Here is an 18382-nt window from a genome sequence, read left to right as displayed (position 1 = left end):
CGAGTAAATGCTTTATTATGGGTAAATAAATAATGTAAGTTTGAATTTTTCAGGTACTAAAGTTGTTCAGCATACTCCCCCAACAAAGGCAACCACAGGCTTACGACCACAAGACGGTGGTTGTGTTGCTTATGTTTTACGTACAGGGTTTAATACTTCTCAAGGGAAACTACTACGAACGATTCTCTTTGGAGTTAAACGTGTCACTGCAAATAACATGGAAACATTTGGTAAGTATTATATATATATATATATATATATATATATATATATATATATATATATATATATCTATATATATATATATATATATATGTAAAAGATAAAATCTTTTAGCGAAAGCCGCTATCGCTTTATTAAATTAAATGGCCAAATATATGGCCTAGGAGGACAAATTCGTTAAACTTCCCGTGCTTGAATCGGTATCAATAAAGTGTTATGATTATTTCGGCCTATCCCAGCCTCATCAGACACTTGGGCTGACACAAATTCAAACTCGGAAAGTCCAACGAATTTCCCCCAAAACTTCACTACAGCAGTAGTTAGCTTACAAAGGCGCCACCTGCTTTGGCGGTCGTGAACGAAAACGATATGATGATATCGTTTTCTGTATCCTTTGCGCTATGCGAAATGTGTAAAAGATAAAATCTTTTAGCGAAAGCCCCTATCGCTTTATTAAATTAAATGGCCAAATATATGGCCTAGCAGGACAAATTCGTTAAACTTCCCGTGCTCGAATCGGTACCAATAAAGTGTTATGATTATTTCGGCCTATCCCAGCCTCATCAGACACTTGGGCTGATACAAATTCAAACTCGAAAAGTCCAACGAATGTCTCCCAAAACTTCACTACAACAGTAGTTAGCTTACAAAGGCGCCACCTGATGAGGTTTTGTTATTAACGTAATGTTGATTTTGTATTTAAAAATGATAAAAACATATTTTTTATTCAAAAAGTGGAAAACCATTTGTAAAAGTTGTTCTGGATCCTCATCATATGATGTGTGTGCAGGAAGCCATTTTATTCTCCTACCTGTATGGAAAACTGTATTCCAAATTAAATACAGAAAATTGTTAAACTTAAATAGAAAGTACAGAGTTATTCCCCTAACTTCTAGTTGAAGAACTTCTTGAATCTCATGGATTAATTGAAGAGATATTAGTTATTTTAAAAAATCAATTATTCAAAAGAAAACATTGCTAATGTTTAGGTAACAATTATTACAATTAATAGATCTCCCAAATACATAACAACGTCTTGGATTCTAATTCTGAATCTTAAATCATCGTATAATAAATGATGATAATGTAGCAGTTAAATAAGGTTTTAACAAGGTTCTGAAACTGTTTTCTTGTGACATGTCTAATTTAAGTACCATATTTATATGCGATTATGCCATTAATTGTAAAAACATTTACATTTTACCTAAAAATTTGACGTTTTGATTTCTCCGGAAAATCAGGAAATAGTTCTCAGAAGATTATTTATTAACTTTGGTAAAAATGGTATATAACCGCCACTGACGGTTATTGACTCACTTTTGGCCACGGTTTTATAGGCAACAATCATATTTTGGCTGAAAAGATATGATAGGGCATGTTCTGCTTCATGGAAATTCCAAGCTCAGATTATTCTAAGTGTTCGGAATTATTAATATGTGCTGTAAGCATTTGTATGTGTTTAGAGTGTTCCTGTTTAGTAAGCATGTGTTGTGTGTTGCATATGTACTGTGTATGATAGAAAATGATGTGTATACAGGGTTTCTTATTCCGCTATTATTGGTACATTCTTGTGGGTAACTGCTTCTACGAGCCCTAACTATATATGTTGGAACAATCAGTTATTTTGCGAATAAAATACCCACTTACCAAAATTCTTTTTTTTTTTATTTTAAATATGAAATTAACAACATTTTTTATGATGTATGGAATTATGTCTACCGTTTAATTATATATTTTATGTTGATTACAATTCAATTAATTCTTTGATAATCAAAAAATGCTGACAACTAAATATTGGAACAAGGAGTTTTTAACAAATTAAAATAAAAATTAGTAAGGCGTAACATCGCCCTTAGCCTGAATAACAGCCTGAGCTCTATGAGGCATTGTATCAACTAGGCCTTCACAGAATTCAGGGGTGAAACTATCCCGAATTTCTTGCAATTTAGCACGTAGTTGTGGCAAAGTGTGCTGAGGGTTATTTCTTAGGTTTTGTTTCATTTTGTGCCAAAGTGTCTCTATTGGATTAAGATTCGGGCTGCTAGAAGGATGTGACAAAACTTTAATGTCATGTTCTCCCATCCATTTTTTGGTAGATTTAGCCTTATGACATGCGGCTCCATCCTTTTGAAAGATGAAATCCCCTGATGGATATAACTTTGCCGCACTTGGCAGACACGAATGTTCAAAAATATCTTGATATTGGGCTGCCTTTACCATGCCTTTAATAAAATGTAAAGTGCCAACCCTTTGGCCGACATACAACCCTACACCATGATGCCATGTGGAAACTTTACAGTCCTTTTGAGACAGTCCTTATGGCATGCTTCTGTTTTTTCCCGAATCACACGCTTTCGATAATCTCTCGCACAGACATCAAATTTGCTTTCGTCGCTATAGATAACTTTGTTCCAGTTATTTGTTTGGTCCACGAAAGTTTTGATTTAGCCCAAATGCAACGATTCCTTTTTTGACTTTCCGTCAACAATGGTTTTTCTTTGGCCTACTCGAAAAAAATCAAATAATATCAAATTTATAACGTAAAGAAGAACGTATCAAACATACCTTATAAAAACTAAGACCGCTTTTGTGGATATATTTGCGACAGCATTCTCTGGAAATATTTATGCCAGTTTCTCTATTCCACCTAGCAGTTACTTCTCGTAGTGTATTTCTTCTTTCCGACTTACATATTCTAATTAAATGCCTTACACTCCTTTTAGAAACAGCTTTTGGACGACCTGAGTTTTTGCCGCAGTAGTTGTTGCCACAGTCAATTCACTGGAAATTTCACGCGTTGTTTTCGCTTTATGGTACTGATTGCTGATGAATAATAATTTCTCGAACTTTTGGATCGGTAGGTTTTCCACGTACCATTATTATATTTTCCTCGTAATAAAACTGGCGGTTTTTATATTACTCAAATATACTCATACTATATTATATATACTCAAATGACGCGTTACAATTATTGTGGACAAAGCACTACCTAGTCGTATGTCTATTTCAAAGCCTTCTGCGTCAGGCTGATAAAATTTAAGAAACGTGAGGAAAAGCAAAAAATGTAATATTTAGTTGTCAGCAGTTTTCGATTATCAAACAATTAATTAAATAGTAATCAATATAAAATATATAATTAAGCCGCAAAAATAATTCCATACATCATAAAAAATTTTGTTAATTTCATATTTAAAACAAAAAAAAATAAATAAAAGAATTTCGGTAAATTGGCCTTATGTTCGCAAAATAACTGCTTGTTACAACACATAGTTGTTAGTGCTCGTAGTATTGGCAACCAAAGCCTGCTACATTCTGCTGATGGGTTTGCTAAACATTTTTCTTCATCAAGTAAGAGGAGGACAGCTTCTTTGATTTTTCTCTTTTTCATGGCTGTTTCTTTAACAATATTTATGAACCGTTGTTGATCAATAGTCAGACCTTTAAGGCCTGTTGAGCTCTATAAATAAATACAATGTATTTTAATAAAATACGATTACTGGCTCGCGAAGAAAGCATTTATGCGCGATCCCACAGGATTAGCATCGAGCTTGGTGCCTCGTCTTAAATCACTACCACTTTGAGCCACCTACCACTCTCAGTCTTGGCTTGGAGGATATCTATGATTAAACTCTCATTCATTGATTCAAACTGAAGTTTTTTGCTCTGTAAAACAATTTTTATTGAAAAAACTCGTCTAAAGGTCTAACCTGTTAATAATACTAGTGTTTTTTTTAGGTTTTATCGTGTTCCTCTTAGTTTTCGCCATTGCAGCAGCTTGGTACGTATGGACAAAGGGCATTGAAGATCCTAAAAGGAACAGGTACCAGCTATTCTTGGAATGTACACTAATATTAACATCAGTTATTCCACCAGAATTACCTATTGAATTGTCCTTGGCGGTTAATACATCATTATTAGCCCTATCTAAGTTAGGTAAGTGCTTTTCAGAATTTAAAAATTCACCTTGCATATTAAGGGTGCTGCTACATAATAACTAGTTTGGTTTTGCCACAGAAGTACTGCGCACGTTTCAAGATCAAATTATTGACAAGATGAATCCTTCTCTTGCAAATATATAGTTCCGTTCTTGCATCTGTAGATATATAATTGTGTACAAAAAGCGATATATTTCTCGAATTCCTCATAAAATATTTTATGTAACGTGAAAAAAACGATTACAAAACTTATCTTTTAATTTACGAAGTTGAAATGTTATAACCTTTACAATTTTGTTATTATTTTCAAATAATTAATTTATTAATAATTTCTTATTTTTGTTTTATTATTTTTCTTCCAAAAATAGGTGGCTACAAAGTATTACATTGAATATTTATCATATGCCAAGTTTGTTGTTGAAGTGTCTCAAATATGACGAATAATATGTTAAGGATGAAGCACCCCAAGCATGCATCAATTTAAATATGTAACAATTTAAAGTGTATATGAAAATACTTTTAAAATCATACTTTCAGTCGAGTGAAAAAGTGAGATAGCCCCAAATTCGCTAAAAAATAGGAAGTTACCGCGGGACAAGTCGGAATAATGAATGTGTTCCCCAAATATGAAGGAGGAAGAACGTATAACCCTAGAGATGACAAAACTTATCCAAAAAAATATAATACAGTATACTCCCTTTATAACGAACACGGTTATTACGAGGTTTCGCTTATAACAAGGTACATTAGATGTCCCGTGAAATTTCTATTGAACTATAACCCTTTATAGCGAGGTAAATTTGCTTATAACGAGGAAGTAATAAGATTGAAAAACGTGTTTTTTACGTTTTGGCCCGGCCGTAGCTATAAATAAATACCCTTTTTAACTGCGGGCCGTCCGCAATAAACTTCTTACAATTTATGATTCTTAGTCGGAAATGTAAAATTTATGATTCACAAGTGTCATTGTAATGGGTTGACCATTCTCACCTAATAATATGGGTCCTAATAGACAAGATGTGGAAAGTGTTTTAAAGGTTTAAAGGGCAGAAACTTTATCCAAGGACAAAACGCAAATGAAGAAGCATAAAACTGTTTCACATCTTTAGAAAATATGATAGATAGAATACTGGACAATTTAAAGCAGTCAACAATGACAAAATAACTTTATACGCTTTATACATTATACATATTTACAGAATACAGATTTTTTGTTTTAACGTATATCATTGACAGTAAAAGTAAACAACTCTTTTTGTTTTAATGCATTTCATTGACAATAAAAGTAAACAACTTTGTTTTAAAAACGCCATTCAAACAATATTTATTAGCATCTTATATTGCTCCGAATGGCTTCACTATAGAAAGTTAATGTTTTAGAAAACTACATATTCATATGTATGCACAGTATTATTGTTGTTGGATATAACGAGATCCGCTTATAACGAGGTAATTAGTCTGCCATTTCAGTTCTCGTTATAGAGGGAGTCTACTGTATTACAAATATATAACCAAAGAAACCCAACAACTATAATAGGGATATAAATCTATTGAACATCGTTCTCAAGATTACTACAATTTTTTTAACAAAGAAGGTTAATTAATTGATAAACGAACAGGGATTTAGATCCGGTAGATCAGCGTAGATGTCGTTTATACTTCGTAGACCTAACAAAGGCTTTCGATCGCGTGCAAGTACAACTATTATATAAAAAAAATATACCAATCAATATTTTATACAAACCATCGAAAACATGTACAATAATCGATAGTGGGCATGATAAATGGAACGCTAACACAGCCTATACCAATAGAAAGCCGAGTCAGGTAAGGTGATTCGTGTTAAACCAACTACTATTTGATATAATAATGGACCAAAAAATACAAGCAACACGTCAAGTTCATGGTTACAGAATGGAGAACAGAGAGATCGAGGTAAAATCGAAATCGATGGGAACATAATAAGGCAGGAAATGCAGTTTAAATATCTGGGAATAGATATAACTAGTTATGGATATATTGAAGAAGTAGTTCGACAACAGGTCTTGAGAGCAAATAAAGTGACGGGATCTCTTAATGGTACAGTCTGGAAGAACAAGCACCTAAGACAAAACACAAAAACAAGGATCTATAAAACAGCAATTATACCTATAATGACATACACTACGACCAGAAAGATCATTAGACCAGAAACATCCAAAACAAAACGACTGCTAGAAACGACAGAGATCAGAATACTCCGAAGAATAACAGGGAAAAGCCTACTAGATTAAGAGAAAAACGAGAACATAAGAAGATTATGTAATGTAGAAGACATAAAATACATGGGTAACAAAACGGAAACAGGACTGTAATGAACACACTAGCAGAATGGAAGAAGATAGGATAGTAAGAATAGCACGAGACAAATCACCAAATGGTCGAAGAAGTGTTGAAAGACCAAGGAAGAGATGGTGTGATAATTTAAACAATGCAGGAGGCTAATATAGAAGAAGAAAGAAGCTTTTGAATAAAATCCTTTATAAAAAGGTTACCGTTGGATTGGTAACATGGCGACATATTACCAATCCAACGGTAACTTTAACATCTTAACTGTAAATTAGACATAATGTAAACTAAATTTCATTTAATAATTTTTAAAGGGTTTTTACCCACATATTTAGTGGCTACATCCATGTATTAACTAGACACTGATGATGGAATACTTATTCCGAAAACGTTTTGTCAATTCAACATAGCCCAACTGGGTTTTTTATATACCTTTTTATAAAGGATTTTATTCAAAATTTTTTTAATATATGGTATACAGCCAAATACAGGAACTTTGCTTCCTTGTGGATAAGAAAGAAGCTCTCTTCGGAACCTGTATATAAGAAGGAAGAAGAAGAGTAGTAAAAATGTTTTATGAAAATTCCATTTGTCCAAATATTCACTGTTCGCCTAAACTAGCAATATGTGATTTCTGTTACCATATAAATTTCTATTAAAAGAAAATTTAATTTTGATTTTATTTAGCCGTTTTTTGCACGGAGCCTTTCCGCATCCCATTCGCCGGCAAAGTAGACATCTGCTGTTTCGACAAAACCGGCACGCTCACTAGCGACAATCTAGTAGTGGAAGGAGTAGCCTTAGCCGAAAAGGATTCCACTCCTACGGCTGTTGCAGATTTGCCGGCGCAGACGCTGCAAGTGTTGGCCACTTGTCACTCTTTGGTGCAGTTAGATGACGGTTTAGTGGGCGATCCTTTGGAGAAGGCTACGTTGACAGCTATAGACTGGAATGTTACAAAAGCTGATGCGGTTGTTCCCAAGAAAGGAAAATTACCAGGGTTGAAAATATTTCATAGGTAAGTATATAAAAATGCGGTATTTGCTTGGTTTAACTGTTTCTTTTGCTATTCCAGGTATCATTTTTCATCTGCACTCAAAAGAATGTCAGTAATTGCTGGATACAATGCTATAGGATCGACGGATACAATCTACATCGCTACAGTTAAAGGGGCACCAGAAACTCTTAAGTCCATGTTTTCCGAAACTCCAAAATTATACGATGATGTCTATTTGGAACTATCCAGGAGAGGTGCCAGGGTTTTAGCTTTAGGTAAGTATTTTTTTATACAAAAAAATCCGTTATTCGTATTCTGATGTGCATAATTATATTATAGATAAGTTTACCCCACCTTAGATTGAGAATCGTGACACAAGCTTTTCCAGATTTATAAAGATAAGCTTGACCAGTTATCCTATACCAATGTGTAACCCTTGTTGGGTGTGGCTAAAAATGTCACCACTGGATATACTGCGAAACGGCAGTTAGATGGTTTGTGGAGAGCGAGTAGTGGGTACTAGCTTTTGGAATTGGTGCTTGCTTCAACAGAAAAAATTACCAGAGATAAGATAGGATAGATAGATAGATAGATATGGTAAAATTACCATAGATAAGTAGAAAAATATAAAAAAGGGCGCCTCTTACCTTTTTGTAAATAAAAGGAAAAGTTAAGAAACTTTAGATCTAAAAGAAAGTTAAGAAACAACAAACTACGTTCTGAAAACCGAAAAGGTAAAGGATATTGAAGTTACTATTATTGATTAAATATAGTCACACACACTATAAAGAAATAACATATGTTCGGTGGAAATAGTCCTTACCTAAGACTGATAACGCCTGTTTTTTTTTATAGCTATCAAATGATTTAAGTTTAATATTTATTCAGAGAACTTGTTGGTAGTAGAATAAAGAAAATACGTTAATAAAAAACAAAAACAATTTATTCCAACAGATAGTTGAAATATACATACATAAGAACAAATAAACACTGCAATTTTCAACAATTGCTGAATACAAAAAGAAAATAAATAATAAACCATTATCTTCAACCAACGGTTGAGTACATAAAAATAAACAATAAACGGAGAAATAATCCTCCAACATGCAATATGCCAAAATAGGTAATCCGTAAAGACAGATATGCTGTTAATTAAAAATTCAATGAAAAAAATTTAAATTAAAAAAAAAACTAATGTTTACTAGATCGGGACTTAATTCGAGTTAAGAGAAACTTTAAACCTAATAATTTAATTTACTTCTGACTATTTGATAATACGGTAAAACTCTACAATAGCAAAAGTAATAAACTCTATCAAAACGAAAAAACAAACCGCACTGCAGTTTATTTATTGCAGAAATTTGTCACTGTGTATATTAGATTAGCCTTACACCTAACGGTAGAAAGGCTTAGGACTAAGTAAGTAAGTAAGTATATTAGATTAAATTCCGGCACTGTGAATATCAAAATACAATGACTCTTATAGATCTATAAATAGTAGAGTGAAATACAGTTCGTGTAATCTTCTTTAATTACTCTGGTACTTAATGTTAACTTAACAGGTGGATAAAGACATGATTCCAAATTTGTAAAAGATCGTACCAACTTTAGAAGTTTTTCAAAGATAAAATCATTAACTTACAATACGTTGTCGTCTGTCTGCTCGTTAAAACTCACTGACTAGTTAACTTTTATCTAAATACTAAGAAACTGATAACTAATTCAACTGTATTCTTCTTCCTCCTCTTTATAAGCAATTCTGCTTGTTTATTGGCGGATTAATACCTCTATGGAAGGTTGTCACTCCATGTTTTGCGAGGTCGTCCGATACTTCTTTTACCGATTTGTGACTTATCTCTTGCTATTTTGACGACACGTGTCTCCTCCATTTTGCTTATGTGGTTATTCCATTCTTTTTTTCTATCTTGTGTCCATTCATTTATACACCGTATTTCCTGTAATTCTTCTCAGTACTCTCATCTCTGCCGTTTCCAGTAGCATTTGCGTTGTAGCTGTGTCGGGTCTTGTTTCTGAGGGATATGTCATTATTGGTCTTACACTGGCTTTATAAATTCTTGACTTTATCTCAGTGTTAATGTGTCTGTTTCGCCATATACTGTTATTAAGGCATCCTGCCAGTCTATTTGCTTTTTGTACTTGATCTCTCACTTATTTGTCCAGGTCTCCACAGCTGGACAGTTTAATTTCCATGTATTTTATTGCCATTACTTGTTCAATACTGATGCCATCACTTTCTATTTTACATCTGGTTGGTTCTTTTCTGACTGCTATTGTTTTAGTTTTCTGAGATGAGATTGTCATATTAAATTCTTTTGCTCTAATGCTAAATCTGTGGACCAGTCTTTGCAGACTTTTTTCATCTTGGGCTATCAATATCGCGTCGTCTGCGTAACAGAGTATTTTGATTTCTTTGTTTCCCATTCTGTATCCTCTTACTTTGTTTACGGTTTTGATGATTTCATCCATAATCAAATTGAAGAGCATGGGGCTCAATGAATCCCCTTGTGTTATTCCGCTGCTTATTACTGTAGGTTCTGTAAGTTGTCCATCGATTCTGACTTCCATTTTGTTGTTTTGGTAGATGTTTTCGATAGTTTTTATAATATTTAGGGGAACTTCTCTATTATACAGAAGACGGATTACATCTTTGAATCTTACTCTGTCAAATGCTTTCTTTAGGTCAATCAGACACAGAAATGCTGGTCTATTATACTCTACTGATTTCTTAGTATTTGCTTTATAACGAATATTGCATCTGTACACGATCTTCTACTACGAAAACCCTGTTGTTCATCTGCTAAACTTATCATCTGATTTATTAGCACTTGTAAAATTTTAGTTGTAAGTTTTAGAGTAGTATTTAACAAGTTTATACCTCTGTAGTTTTCTGACTGTTTTTTATCTCTTTTTTTTTAAATAGTAGAATTAGTTCGCTCGTTCTCGATTCTTCTGGTATTGTATTGTGTCTTATAATTTTATTAATTAACGTTGGTTATTGTTCTGTCATTGCTGCTCCACAATATTTCAGTAATTCGTTTGGTATCCCGTCTCTACTTGCTGCTTTTCTGTTTTTCAACTTTTCAAGTATTTTCGAACTTGTACATTTATATTAAGTTCTTCATTTGTGGTAATTTCGGGTGTTTCCGGTTTTAGCATCGTTTGTTCTTTCTCTGCATAGAGCTTTTTTAGGTAGCTAATCCACGTATCCTTTTCTATGTGTTTTGGTTCTATTAGTTCCTTTACTTCCGCTCTTTGACCTCTTATGAAGCGCCATATTTCCTTTTGCAGATCGTAAAAATCATGTTCTATTTCTTTCGAAAAACGTTCCCAGTGATCATTTTTTATTTTTCATACAAGTGCATGTGTTTCGTTTCTAATTGTCTTGATATTATGGTATGCCTCTTGTGTTTTGGTTGACATGTATTCCAGGTAAGCTTTTTTCTTTTCTTTGCATTTTTCCATCACTTCTGTACAAAACCATGGAGTTCTTCGCCTTGGGAACGATTTATTTTTATTTATATTTTTTTCACCAAGAACTTCCTTGGCCGAGGCTAAGATATTAGACTTAATTTTTGCCCAGTTTTCTTCGACTCCATCACTTTCTGTGATATATGTGTTTCTGCTTTTTTCGGTTATTCTTTTTTGGAATAGGTATGTTGTGGAGTCATCCTGTAAGCTTTCGACTTTTATCTTTGTGGTGTATTCTTGTGTTTTGTTACTACATATATGTGTTTTCATTCGGATTTTGCACAATACCAAGTTATGATCGCTTCGTATTTCTGCTAATGTTAGTGCTCTAAACTTCAACTGCTTTTCAACTGTATTAGTATTACAAAGAATAAATATGTATTTATCTTAGCGAGGAATCAGATATTAGTATCGCTAGAGATCTCTAAATAGAAAAACTGTATCTTGGCACGTATTTCCATATTTCTCATGTCTTCATCGATGTTATCAAGGACCCTTGTTCTGGGTCTTCCTCTTCTTTTGTGACCAATAGGTCTATCAAGGAGCGTTTTTCTAGCTGGGTCATTTTGTTACATCCGCATTATCCACCTCGGACGTCCTGGTTCCTGTATATTCCCGTATATTCTATAAAGTTCGAAAATGTATCGTCTTCTCCACACTCCATTGTCATTCACTGCTTCATATATTTACCTTAGTACTTTTCTTTCGAAACATCCTAATATGTTTTCATTACTTTTTGTTAGAGTCCAGGTCTATGAACGATTTGTTAGGACTGGGCGTATTATTGTTTTGTAGAGTTTTATTTTTGTATTTCTCTATATAGTTTAATTGTAGATTTATCTTTGATTTGTCAGTTTATCTTTGCGATATTATTTTCAGTGTTATGGAGCGCTCCCAGGTATACAAACTCGTTCACTGCTTCAATGAAGTCATTTTCTATAACAAGTGGTCGTAGGATTGGTGGTTTCGTGCTTATTTTCATATACTTCGTTTTGTCGGTGTTTATTATTAAACCCATTTTTCTAACTGATTCTTTTAATGTTACCTATGTATATCTCTCGTACAGCATTTTCCGTCCTTCTAACAATATTGCTATCATCAGCATAAGCAAGGATTTTCACTGATTTATTATATTGTAGTATTTTTATTAAATCCAATTTATTGTCTTTTTTTATTATAAAAGGTTCTACATTTATAACACTTACAAGTTTATTAAACTCTTTATTACAATATTCACTAATTTATTTCACATTATTTATTTATATTTATTTCCGGCTTACAATTTAAACTCGATATTCAAAACTAGAACTAGAACTAACGGTTTTCAACAAAATTCCCTCTTTAAATATAAAATACCGTTAGCCTGGAATCTCTCGAAGGAGGCGGATGTTGACCCTCGAATTGTCTCGAAAAGGATGGAAGGCAAACAGGTTTTTCAGCTGAGCGACGAACTTGCTAGAATAGAATAGAATTAGAAATAATATCTTTACAGTTTTGACTCATAATATTTATCGTAACATTGCCCCCCTCTTAAAAGATGGTTCCTCCTGGAACCTTGTCGGGACGAACTGGAACGGTATGCTGGTATCGGCAACTGGACCCTCTTTTACAACTTCCAGTTGTATAAAAATAACAAGGGACGGTCTTCTCTCCGCACCAGTAAATATGCGGATTGCTGGACTTCGGTGTCTTTAAAGATCTCCTCCACCATATTTCGGATAACCCTCCAATCTAATTGGCGGCATTCCAACTTTGGCATGGTCAACTTTTGCACGTCGGACTCTAGTACGTGCTCTCTCAATTGAAGTAAGGCTTCCCATACATCTCGGTAGGTAGGTTGGTCAGGGGCAGTGTCTTTTATTACCAGGTAGAAAAGGTAACGTGAAGCATCTTGGAGTTTCAAGGCTTTCCCGGGTGCTGGCACTTGGCATTGAAGTTCTGCAATTCGACCGAACTTCCTTCGAAAGACGGATGCCAACCCTGGTGCGTCTTTTTGATACTGGCCGGGATGGTAAGGGCCAGTGAGTAGTCATCGGCAAGCGCGAGTAGATCTTGCCTTTCTTCAGTTTTAACACCATGTCTTGCTTTACCGGTACCTCCATAGGCACCCATGAATTCCTCAAACGTGAGGTCAGACACATCTTGGACTTGGTTTACTTCCACTTCTTCATCTACGTCGTGGTCACCTTCGAAAGACGCCAGCCGGTTGTGATGTACTATTATCGGCTTTCCCGTCGGAATCTTGCTTATTCGGTAGATGACATCATTGATCTTCTCCATAATGAGGTATGGACCTTCCCAAAACTACTGCAACTTGGGAACTGCGAACAACCTTTTCGCTTCTTGGGATTGTAGAGCCAGACTTTGTCGTTCTTCTTAAAGCACCCCTTTTCGGCTTGCGTATCGTACCGTTTCTTCATTCGGTCGATAGCGATCTGAAGGTGGGAACGGACCAACTCGTGTACATCGTCCATTCTTCTTCGTAGTTCGATCACATAATCTTCACCTGCTACATCTTCTCCAGGTTGACACCCAAACTCTAGATCACAAGGTCGCGTCCGAATAGGACTCTGGCTGGTGTCTGGCCTGTTGATTCGTTAACAGCAAATCTGTAGGCCATTGTGAAGAACTGAAGATATTGGTGCCAGTCTCGCTGATGATAGGACACCATCTTTGTCAAATACTTGCCAACTGTCCTATTCATCCGTTCTACCATACCATCCGATTGCGGATGATATGCTGTAGTTCCTGTTTTCTTCATGCCTAGTCTATCACATATTCCTTGGAATAGATCGCTTTCGAAGTTCCTGCCTTGGTCACTACGGATCTCCAAAGGCACTCCAAATTGGCTGATATATTCTTGGATCAACTTATCTGCAATGGTGGCGGCCTTCTGGTCTGGAAGTGCGAAAATCTTTACCCACTTAATAAAGTAATCCATTACTACCAACATGTACTTGCCTCCATTTTCACTTTCTGGAAATAGCCCAGCAATGTCCAAAGCTATTCTGTCAAACGGGCTTTAAACATTATATTGTCTCATAGGAGCTCTCTTTTTTCGGTAAGACCCGTTACTCGTAGCACAAATAGTACATTTCTTACACCAGTCTTTTACGTCGTCAGAACTGTTCGTCCAATAAAACCGTTCCCGAATTCGCTGAAGGGTCTTCTTTACACCAAAATGCCCTCCTGATGGACTGTCGTGTAACTGACGAAGTACTCGGCTATTCTGCTCTTTGGTATCACCAAATGTCTTCTCTTCTCTGAACCGTCATCATTTTCCAGGACTCGTTTGAGCAAGCTATCTTCCATGATAAATGAGTCCCACTGGGCCCAATACGTCTTAACTACTGAGCATAGGTTTGATATTTCTTGCCAAGGTGGTAGACGGTTTTCCTCTTTCCATTTTCGAATTTTCTGTACAACTGGATCTCTCTTTTGTTCCAGTGGGAACCAGGGAACCATCGTTGTTCTTAGCACTGCTGCTTCCTTGGATTCCGTTTTGTTGCAGTGGGAACACTCTGCTGGGCATGGCCTTCTGGAAAGAGAATCAGCGTTTATGTGGCTAACTCCTGCCCGGTGCTCAATCTTGAAATCGTATTCTTGGAGTCGTTCGATCCATCTGGCTATCTGACCTTCTGGATTCTTAAACTGCATCAACCACTTAAGGGCGGCATGGTCGGTTCGGATTAAAAACTTCCTTCCATAGTGGTATTGATAGAAGTGCTCTACTGATTTCACTTTGAAAGAACTTTACTAAAATATCCAAGGACCCGTTCCTGTCCTTGAATCTGAGATAGCACTCCTCCTATTTCCACATTACTTGCATCTGTATCTAAGATGAACTCTCCTTCTGGCAGTGGATATCCTAAAATTGGTGCTATGATTAAATGCTTTTTTAAGATCTCAAAGGCATTTTGGCAGTCTGCATCCCAGCGGTAATCTCTTGCTTCCTCCGTAAGTCGCGTTAATGGCTTAGCGACATCTGCAAACTTCTTAATAAACCTCCGGTAGTAAGTACATTGCGGAATCTTTGTTAGACAAAGATTCCGCAACTCTATACTCTCAGCTAAAACCTACCCAGGAGCAGATATAGGCTCGGATCACAATCCTGTAGTAGTCACATTAAGAATAAAACTAAAGATCATTCAAAAACACATACAGAAACAAATTGACGTGAGAAGACTGAGTGAACAACATATAAAAGAGAAAACAATAGTGAACATCAAAGAAAATTTACAAAATATAGAGAAACTGAATAGAAATACTGATAACATAGACCAAAAATGGGAGAATATTAAACATGCGGTAATGCTGACAGGGAGAGAAAATTTAACACCGAAAGAAAGGAAACATAAAGAATGGATGAATGAGGAAATACTACAGTTGATGTGTGAAACAGATAAACTGATAAAAAAGAAAATAAGAGAAACTAGAGAAAGATGGCTAAGTGAGCAATGCCAGGAGTTGGAACAACTGGAGCGAAAATATGACTTTTTTAATGTACACAAAAAGATTAAAGAAATGACAGGAAGGAGAAGAACAACACAGACAGGACAGATCAAAGATACAGATGGTATACTCATAACAGATTTTCAACAAAAAATGAATCGATGGACAGAATACATATCACAACTTTTTGATGACAAAGATAGACAAGAAATCTCAAACGAATATACAGATGATACAGGGCCTGATATAATCAGAGAAGAAATAGATTATGCAATCAAACAAGCGAAAAGTGGTAAGGCCCCCGGTCCTAATGAAATTCCCGTAGAACTGCTCAAACTTATGGACGATGAATCTATTAAAATACTCCTAGATCTATTTAACACAATATATAGAACTGGAATAATACCTAGGGAATGGCTCCGTTCGACCTTTATACTACTGCCAAAAAAGGCAAATACAAGGGAATGCAGCGAATATCGTACGATAGCTTTGATGAGTAATGCTCTAAAACTGTTCCTGAAAATAATCCATAATAGGATCTATAGGAAATTAGACGCAGACATCAGTAACACTCAGATGGGATTCAGAAAAGGGCTGGGTACAAGGGAGGCTCTGTTTGCAATGAACGTCCTCTCACAGAGATGCTTAGACATGAACCAAGAAATTTACACCTGCTTTATTGATTTCGAAAAGGCCTTTGACAAAGTACAACATGAACCACTAAGACAAATTCTAATAAAGAAAAATATAGACAGCCGAGATATTCGAATTATATGCAACCTATATTGGAATCAAACAGCAAATGTGAAGGTTGAGGGTAGGCTAACAGAAGAAATTCAAATCCGTCGAGGAGTCCGGCAGGGATGCATCTTGTCGCCACTTTTATTTAATCTGTATAGTGAAGCTATTTGTGAACAAGCACTCGAGGAAGAAGATCTTGGTCTGATAATAAATGGTGAGACGATCAACAATATAAGGTATGCTGACGATACGGTTGTTACAACATCTCGTTCAAAGTCTCAATATATACTGTAACAGTTACGGCTTCAAAATTAATTTGAAAAAAACTAAATTTATGGTAATCACGAAATTAAAGAACATCAGAGCTAATCTTGTAATAGACAATACAACGATTGAGCGTGTGTCCTGTTATAAATATCTAGGTGCTTGGATCACACACGATACTGATCAAACAAAAGAGATTAGATGTAGAATAGAAATCGCTAGATCAGTCTTTAATAGAAGAATGCGCAAACTCTTTTGCAATCGTGATATCAACATAAAGTTACGAATACGAATGCTGCGGTGTTATGTCTTTTCTACCCTGTTGTATGGAGTAGAGGCTTGGACACTAAAACAGTTGACCACAAAAAACATCGAAGCTTTCGAGATGTGGTGCTATAGGCGCATTCTCAGAATATCATGGATGGACCGCGTCACTAACACGCAAGTACTCCAAACTTTAGACAAAAGATGCGAAATTCTAAATGAGATAAAAACTAGAAAGATGGAATACTTGGGGCACATTGTGAGAGGTGAAAAGTACGAACTTTTAAGAAATATCATGCAGGGCAAAAGAAGTGTGGGAAGAAGAAAAATATCGTGGCTTCGTAATCTACGTGAATGGTTCGGGTGTAGTTCGATTGAACTTTTTAGGCGCGCTGCTAACAAAGTCGCAGTGGCCATGATGATTTCCAATCTCCGCTAGGAGTGGCACGAGAAGAAGAAGAAGTAAGTACATAGTCCAAAAAAACTTCTCACTTGATGTTTGTCCGTTAGTTTTGGCCATTCCTTAAAGGAATCGATTTTTCCCTTATCCACGGCCACTCCTTCTTTACTGTCTATATGACCCAGATAATTGACTTTAGCTTGAAATAACTGGCACTTCTTGGGGTTTAACATCAAATGGGCAGCTTTAAGTCGATTAAAAACGTTTTCAAAATTCTTCAGATGATCTTCAAATGTCTCCCCCAAGACGATAATGTCATCTAGATAAACCAGGCATGTTTTCCAAGATCATCCTCTCAACACATTTTCCATAAGCCTCTCAAATGTTGCAGGAGCATTACAGAGTCCAAATGGCATAACGTTGAATTGCCACAATCCAGATCCTGTGGTGAAGGCTCTCTTCTCTTCATCTACTGGGTCCATTTCTACCTGCCAGTACCCAGACTTCAAATCCAAAGTAGAAAACAATTTACTTCCAGCCAATGTGTCTAATGTATCGTCGTTCCGAGGCAGAGGATAACTATTTTTCTTGGTAACGTTGTTCAGCAAACGGTAATCCACACAGAACCTGGTCGTTCCGTCTTTCTTCTGAACCAGGACCACCGGAGAGACCCATGGGCTCGTAGAAGGTTCTATCACCCCGTCTTTCTTCATTTCCTGAACAATCGTTTCAGCTTCCTCTCTTTTCGCCTGTGGTAATCGTCGAGCTGTTTGACGAATTGGCTTACCATTACCAGTATCAATTTTATGCTTAACAACGGTAATTCTTCCCGTCTTTCCTCCTTTCGGTACGAAAATATCACGATACTGCCGAAGAAATTCCCTTAATTTCCTTTTTTCCATGTGATTTAGAGACTGTCCCGCAACTGCAACCATTTGGTCGAATTTGTCGTTGGAATTATCAGATGTTGTCGTCTGACGGATTATGAATGTCACAGGTACACAAGTTCCTACTTTTGTCTCTTTCTTGATGGTCACTGGGTAGTCATTGACATTCATAAGTCTCACAGGTATTTCTTTAGCCGAAGTCATCAATTCCTTTCCAATTATGATTCCTCGGCCAACCTCGTCGTCATGGTTCCAAGGCTCCATCATAACAGGTGTCCCTTCGTCCACAATTCCCTGTAACCGCGCTACTATGATCGTTTCACTTCTCGCAGGCACGACTGTATCTTCTTTAACGGCTGCTTGCACAGTGTTGTCATCATGTGGATGAAGAAATACCTCCTCG

The 18382-nt window shown here is 35.9% G+C and overlaps 1 protein-coding gene across 1 annotated transcript in view; it reads left to right on the top strand.

Annotated features, from left to right (window-relative positions):
• The window catches only part of LOC140447750 (endoplasmic reticulum transmembrane helix translocase), a 153530-nt gene that overhangs the window by 35665 nt on the left and 99483 nt on the right, over positions 1 to 18382 (top strand). The window contains exons 6-9 of the mRNA XM_072540585.1: positions 54 to 230; positions 3958 to 4155; positions 7173 to 7503; positions 7561 to 7757. Coding sequence (XP_072396686.1) covers positions 54 to 230; positions 3958 to 4155; positions 7173 to 7503; positions 7561 to 7757 — 903 coding nt within the window. The remainder of the gene's footprint in view (positions 1 to 53; positions 231 to 3957; positions 4156 to 7172; positions 7504 to 7560; positions 7758 to 18382) is intronic.

This window comes from Diabrotica undecimpunctata, chromosome 8 (assembly GCF_040954645.1).
Source record: "Diabrotica undecimpunctata isolate CICGRU chromosome 8, icDiaUnde3, whole genome shotgun sequence".
NCBI classification, from domain to species: Eukaryota; Metazoa; Arthropoda; class Insecta; order Coleoptera; family Chrysomelidae; genus Diabrotica; species Diabrotica undecimpunctata.
Note: the sequence above shows the minus strand (reverse complement) of the source record. Positions and strands in the feature narration are given on the sequence as shown.